The 6,996-nt window shown below is 45.0% G+C and overlaps 2 protein-coding genes across 5 annotated transcripts in view; one reads left to right on the top strand and one right to left on the bottom strand.

Annotated features, from left to right (window-relative positions):
• Window positions 1–3,455: 3,455 nt before the first annotated feature.
• On the top strand, window positions 3,456–3,888 carry LOC135711209 (uncharacterized). Its single transcript, XM_065233991.1, has 2 exons — window positions 3,456–3,558; window positions 3,619–3,888. Exons 1-2 carry the CDS (start codon window positions 3,464–3,466, stop codon window positions 3,872–3,874), a joined length of 351 nt encoding a protein of 116 aa, XP_065090063.1. The 5' UTR covers window positions 3,456–3,463; the 3' UTR covers window positions 3,875–3,888.
• LOC135711201 (uncharacterized) overlaps window positions 3,884–6,996 on the bottom strand; it is a 94,248-nt gene continuing 91,135 nt past the window's right edge. For all 4 annotated transcript variants that reach the window (XM_065233979.1, XM_065233980.1, XM_065233982.1 and 1 more), the window contains exons 5-6: window positions 5,722–6,990; window positions 3,884–4,551 (exon numbers count right to left, since the gene is read on the bottom strand). In XM_065233979.1, coding sequence (XP_065090051.1) covers window positions 4,390–4,551; window positions 5,722–6,990 — 1,431 coding nt within the window. In that variant the 3' untranslated portion in view covers window positions 3,884–4,389. The remainder of the gene's footprint in view (window positions 4,552–5,721; window positions 6,991–6,996) is intronic.

The following is a 6,996-nucleotide window of genomic DNA, read 5'->3' as shown; positions in this document are numbered from 1 at the left end:
ATAAAACCGCATCTATCGATCTCAATGAGCTTTTTTCAGCACATAATTCGACATCCTGTTTTATTCAGCATTGTACACTGTTATACAGCATTTATTCAATGTGTATGCTTATTTGTGACTTCAGATTGTTTGTTGGGTGGGTCTCGGTTAGTAGGCCCACGTCGATGCTGTGCTTGCGGAGGAAGTCGGCAAGCTCAATCTGTTTTGCTTTTACAGAGCAAGCGTTCCAAGTAGCGATGGTTAGCGGTTTAGACACCATATTGGATGATGAACTTACCGAGCACTTGGATCTGTTCGGGCTAATTGCGGCACTTACGTAGAGCACCGGTCATGTTGATAAAAATCTCCATCAGTTCCGAGGGGGACGACTCTATCTACGATGCAGTGAATATTGTGTTTTGCTGTGGCTAGCTGCACGTACGCTGAGTAGATAGAAAGAAGATTTATCACGATTTTGAATATTTCCTGCAAAAAGATGATGCGCGATGCTAGTAGATGCGAGATATGAAAAAAGATTTTTCGAAGATTTATTCGCTAGTGAGATTTTTGGAGCATCTAGAATTAAGATTTAGAAGTGTCGCCCCCCTCGATCAGTTCATCTGCTGAGAACAGATCGGGATTATTTATTTGAGCTGTTGGTTGGTTGGTTGGGGGGATGGAGAGCTTTGTCCGGCAGAAGATCCAGACGTTTCTTGAGGGGGCGCGGATCGCACCCTTGGATTCGCTTGTCCATGAAGAGACGGAAAGTCCTCCGTCCTGAAAGCCGGGGCCTTATCCTTCCTTCGTGCTGGTTGATTGTTGGTGGACGCTTGATTTCGGATGCGCTTGAAATCCTCGTGTTTAGAGCACTGCTTGTTGGATCCTTGGTGAGCACCACCACAGTTGGCGCATTTGGACGCCACAGCTTCATCCGCAGCACATTCGGAGGCGGCATGGTCTTGAGCGCAATTTCCGCAGCGTGGCTTAATGTTGCAGTTGCGGGTACCGTGTCCGAAGTTCAGACACCGCTGGCACTGAGTCACATCGCGATTCTTCTTCCTCTTCTTGCTGCGTTTTTCCAACACAGCTGGCTGGATATTCTCATCCATGGGGAGAACAGCAAACCTGTTCGAGGTAGGCACACCGGAGCGTCCTTCACCGGGGTTCTGGAACTTCGTCGGGCTTCGCGATCGATGCTTCCCCATTACGTGGCACACACACACGCACGACAAACCGCGAAAGAGAGAGCACGAACACTATCGCCACGAACTTTTCAAACAACTCGAGAGAGCGAGCTAACACCGAACTGTACTGCTTGACGATCAAGCAGAGAATCTGGTTGTTTTGCACGGTGATGCATGCCTCTTTTAAAGCGGCGAGCGTTGATGTGGTCGTCGCTGATTGGTGGATGTTGTCGAGGGGGACGACTCTATCTACGCTGCAGGAAAGATTGTGTTGTGCTGTGGCTAGCTGCTTGCACGCTGAGTAGATAGAAAGAAGATTGATGACGATTCTGAAGATTTCCTGCAAAAAGATGATGCTCGATGCAAATATATGCGAGAAATGCAAGAAGATTTTTCGAAGATTGATTCGCTCTTGTGAGATTTTTTGAGCATCTAAAATTGAGATTTAGATGTGTCGCTCCCCTCGGATGTTGTAGCCTATTGATGCTCTCCTTCTTCGCTGCTTGTTGGTGGTGTTCGTAACAGTTGACTTTTGACGGATGCACGTTTGGAAACTATCATCACTAAGATTCTGCACTCGGTCTAGAGCTTTTGGGCGAGAAGTGTTGTTTTTTTTATCTATTTACAGAGCTAATTCGTAGAAATACGAAGCGAAAGACGAATCAAGCATCTTCAAGAAAACTATCAGCACGAAGTCTGAAAATGGCAATGTTTCTTTCAAAACGTCGAGTATTTCAAAAATATCGGGTGAGTATACCACCTACCTCAATCTAATCCTTAAGGCCCTAGTGCAATGACATCGGAAGCGGAACGGCAGCGGTAGCGGAAAAGCCCGAACTGAGTAAGCCTACTTGTCGAATTGAAAACTAGTTAGAACCAAATCGACTTCGAGTAGGCATCTTGATGTCATTTGCAACAACTGTTAAACTTTCTGTTTGCTTTCCGCTTCCGCCCACATTGTGTTTGGGCCTTTATCCCTTCCCATGGCGATCATGTGTCGAGTCAGCCATTGTCCCTCCTTTATGTAGTGTTTACACTAACTTATGCTATTTCACTAGCGCTAATGAGCTAGCTGCTAGTAAAAAGCTCACCAGAATAATGTAAACAGGGCATCAGCGTCTACCAGCATAAGATTTCAGGAGCAACTGAAATTCGTGTGTTAGTTGGCTAGTACACTAGCGCTAGCAAATCCGCACAAATGTAAGCACCCCATTACTATCGGCCTTGGATTTACTTGCGCTCATACTGCCCCACCCGGCGCTGCTGAATGAAAATTAAATGAAAATTGGTTTTTCAATAGTTGCTCAGTTGAATTCTCGAGAATGCTTATGGACGAGGTTAATGAACACACGGAGAAGATGTAATAAGTACTGTGTATTGCTAATTCCTTTATTTAACATCGGTCTCTGTTCGGCAATCGAGTGCCATTTGCGGACGTGCATCGATTGTCATGGAGGCGTCCTTCCACACCTGGTAGATACCCGAGCAAAGTACAGCATCAAAATGACAGCAAATTGAAATCAAGTTTTGATATCAACATCAAACTGAAATCATAATTTGATTTCAGTTTAGACAATTGACAAATTTTATACCTAATTTTGTTTTCATTTTGCTGTACATTTGCTCTCCAGAAATATGTTGTTGCGGGTTTGTTTTCATTGACTTAGCATAACATCAAATTGAATACTTGTTTTGCTATCAACAGGAAAAATGGATATAAAATTTGGTTTACAGTTTGCTCTCACTGATAGCAGAATTAGTTTTCAATGTGATGTCACAGGAAGATATTTTTACTCTCAATAATTTTGATATTTTAACCGTTAAAGCGACCAAAACGACAGCAACATGAGTAATCATTATCAGCGAAATCACAACATCAAATTTAGATTTCAATTTGATCTCAGACTTTGCTCGGGTATCGTACCCAACACATGGGCCGGGACCAATCCTTCCGAAGGAAAAAGTGTCCAGACAATTTTCGCCTCACAACGTCCTCCGCTGGGATTGAACTCAGACAAACTGGGGTGAGAAAGCAGTCGCGCTTATCACTACACCACCGGCGCCGTCTCCCATATCTATTGGACACATCGTATCCTTGGAAACCATAAAATCACAACATACATTATCCACCACAGAATCACGCAAACGTTTGCTTTAATGCTCACCGAATGACGTGGTGCCAAATAGCTACTATCTGTTACCACTGGCTGAAGATTGATTGATAGTTTGAATTAGGTTTGAAGCAATACCGTTGCGCTAAATTTCGAGCGAAACCAATTAGACACCGTTGGGCTATCACGATGAGGCATCAACAGGTGGTTCCGGACTATTCCGCGATGGTGCAAACATCCGGTACGGTGCTATGTTTGGTGTTTTCCGGTTGGGTCCTGTTTCGGTAACACGGTGGTATCCTAAATGTTGTGAGAATTCATACTTCTAGCGGATCATATTGCAGGTTGGTCCAAGCGGTATTCTGGCTGCCGAGCTATTTGGAGAAGACCCAGGGCAAACTGTACGAGAGAATGGAGCGGAAAGATGTGAAATCTGCTACGAAGAAGACCAAGGCCAAGGACTCGGACGCGGAAGAGGAAGATGGTGATGACGCATTGGAGCAAGCAGCTAGGGAAGAGGAGAAGGGAAATGACGACGCAAATGAGCGCGAGAAGAGCGACGGCGGTGATATAGATTCGGGGAACAAAAAGGAAAATTAGGAAGTGCTGTTTATAAATTTGTCTTTTTCTGTTTATTTACACATAGGGAAGATTTGTCTATTAACTATTCGAACCGCTAAACAGTACATACATGCTATCATGGTCAGGCCTCAAACTAGATTCCACTTCTCAGTAAATGTCTTTGTTGTGTGTTTTGTAACATTTCCGTTCAAAAAGGATTAGCCTACGTATACTACTAGTTAAATCACAAAATAAAAACTTAGTCAAAGCTATTGCTAGTTGGTATCAATCAAGTACTTAAAAATAGAGCCAGCGCAGTTCCGCATCCCGAATGCCTATGTAGTAGTGTTGGAAGTTGGAAATACAAACGGCGCACAAATTAAAATCCTACAAGGTAACACGATGGAACATCGAATAACACGGAGGCGACGGGGCGACTAAATGCTTTAAGATGGAACACAAATTCAAGGGCGGTAAGTTTCAGTTTTGTAACGAATACCGAGGAAAAGGAAAACCTTAAAATACCTTAAGGTAACAGAAGGGTTCTAAAGTAATTAAAACGAGGAAAACCGTTTCAGTTTGGCATGCAGCATTTCGGCGACGTTTGGAACCGATTTGGAAGCACTGCTAGGGGAAGATGGTTCGCCGGCCGGTTGGGATGGCGGCGTCGGTGGCGGTGTCGGCTTTTCCTTCGTCGGCGAGGTTCCGTTTTGCTCCTGCAAGTAAAGGCAAACGTAGGCGATGTGTTAATTTAGATGTTTGCAAGAAGTGACATGATTTGAAATGTGTGTTTGTTGATTTGAAAGAAAATCCCGATTGACAATCGCTCTGCATATTTAACAATTGAAATGGGTTCCCTCGGGCTTTCGCAATGTGTTATTAAAATAAATGTCATTTCAGTCCGACTCCGTCACATGTTTATCAATCTACCATTAAATAGTCAGTACCGTAAATGGGGGTGACATTGGGCCAAAATATCTGTCGTTTCTTACCTTACAACATTCACATTTTAGCAAGGAAATCAATTTTAAGCATGCGAATATGTTTATCAATGATATACAGTCACCCCAGTATTATGGGCCAGCTAATCACTATTATGGGTCACTCAGTTCTACGTGTTAATCAAATGGAAGTGGCCCATAATACTGCGGTGACTGTATTTACGACTGTCATGGAATTAATTGATTGAAATTGATATCTTGAATTTAATAAAATTAAATAAAAAAAATAGACCAATGTAAAACCTTATCGGGTCAAAACATAAATTTGGTTAAAATATCTGCCTGTGGACATTTTCAAAAACGTGATTTTGCTACTAACTTTACCGCACTATTTAAATAAAACAGGCTAATGTTATCTGCACTTTACTCCAGGAGTTCAAGAAACATATTTTAGTCATAATTTTCAATCACCTCCTGGCCCAATGTCACTCCGTTTTACGGTATGTTTATTTTTTAAAGGTTATCCAGTTTCCTATATACAACTTTGCCTCAGACTTAGGCTCTTATGAATGCTCAGTGATAATTTCCATTCACATTTCGCTCGACTAATGCTAACATTTTCCTATGATTAAAGGGACATTCGAGGAAATAGACTAGACAAGTTCTGTAATAGGATCGTAAATTTTATATAACGAAATAAATACTTCTGTCGTTAACAGTGTCTTGAGATCCAATACCACCGGATTCAGCTCAATACCAAAAAGTAAGGCTTCTGAGGTTAACTTAGCTGCCTCACTCTTCGCATAACCCAAGTCATGTGTAAATATGAATTAAAAATTACGCCATCGAAAAAAACCGTGGGAACCGAAATCCGTACCGCAATTGAAATCAATCTGAATCCGCCCTCGAACATCATTAAGTGAAAAGCCATCCGAATTGAATTACCTGCATCCGCTTGGTCCGGTTCTCCTGCAGTCGCTGCATCAGAGTAATGCGTTTCTTCGGCGAATCGGCGGCCGAATCACTCAAATCCTCCACGGTCGATCCGTTCGGGTTGGCCTGCGACAGCGTGGCCCGGTGATCCTTCAAGTTAGCCTCGATCATTCGCCGAAACTCCACCTCGGTAGGGCACTTCACCATCACGGGGATATCGGTCATCTGGACCACGGCCAGTCCGGCAGCCGACCGCGATGCGTTTAGTTTGTTGAGAATCTCGATGGAAGCGGAAAGCTTCTGCCGGAGGGGAACAACGCTGTTCCGGCGGGGGATGGTTTTGCGCTTTTCGCGAATCAGCTCCGGAAGCAACGAGCTGGCGATGGACGAGGCACGTTTCGTGTAACGACGCTTGATCTGGATGTCGGAGTGCTGCTTGGTGATGGACCCGATTTTGCGCTCTTTCTTGATCACCGGCCAATCGTGGATGGTGGTGATTCGGCGGGGAGGGGTCACTTGGGTGGGAATGAAGGTGCGCTCTTGGGGAACGTCCGGCGGCCGGTGGAAAGCAGCATGGCCAAGCTCAACCTGGCGCTGTGCCATCTGGTAGGCGGCCCCCTTGACTAGGTGCGCTGCGATGGGTTTTGGAACGTGCGATCGTAGCGATTCTCTCTTGCTGGGTGAGCTGGCGTTCTGGGAGGACGGTCGACTGGATTCGGATTTGGGTTTAGTCGAAGGCGATGGCTTATCGAGGACTAGTTCCGGCAGCGGGAAATCATCGAGATCTTCCTCCTTGTGAAGGAGATGCGTGAGGTCGTACACGAAATCCTTTTCTACGGGTTTCACGCGGTTCCGAATGGGTCGCTTCAAGCTAGGGCTAGCACTGTCTTCAGGTGGATCTTCGCTGGGTTTGGGCTTTCGGTTGAAATCGGATTCCGGAGGCATCAAGCATATGGAATTGCGGGAAGCTCTGATAAGTCTTCTCCGCTTCTTAGGCTCGGGACTTGGCACTCTGGTGGTACTTTCATTAAGCGTCACACTTGCCGTCGACACTGTAGTAGTGCCCAGCAGCAGCAGCGCGGTGGTATTGCTAGCCGGGGACTCCACGAAGGATATGTCCGTCCGGCTGGTATCACAGTTTCTACTCACAGCCTCGATGATCGAGTTGATCGGCTCGGTGGCGTTCGAAGAGGGTTCAGGTATAGTTTTCTTTTCCTTTTCCACCACTTGGAAGTTGATCAATGAGCTAATGTCTTCAACGTCTCCTTGATATCCGTGTTCCTGAAA

The sequence above is a fragment of the Ochlerotatus camptorhynchus genome, unplaced genomic scaffold, assembly GCF_037179485.1.
Source record: "Ochlerotatus camptorhynchus isolate MF236.1 unplaced genomic scaffold, CSIRO-AGI_Acam_v1.1 ptg000425l, whole genome shotgun sequence".
NCBI lineage: Eukaryota > Metazoa > Arthropoda > Insecta > Diptera > Culicidae > Ochlerotatus > Ochlerotatus camptorhynchus.
Note: the sequence above shows the minus strand (reverse complement) of the source record. Positions and strands in the feature narration are given on the sequence as shown.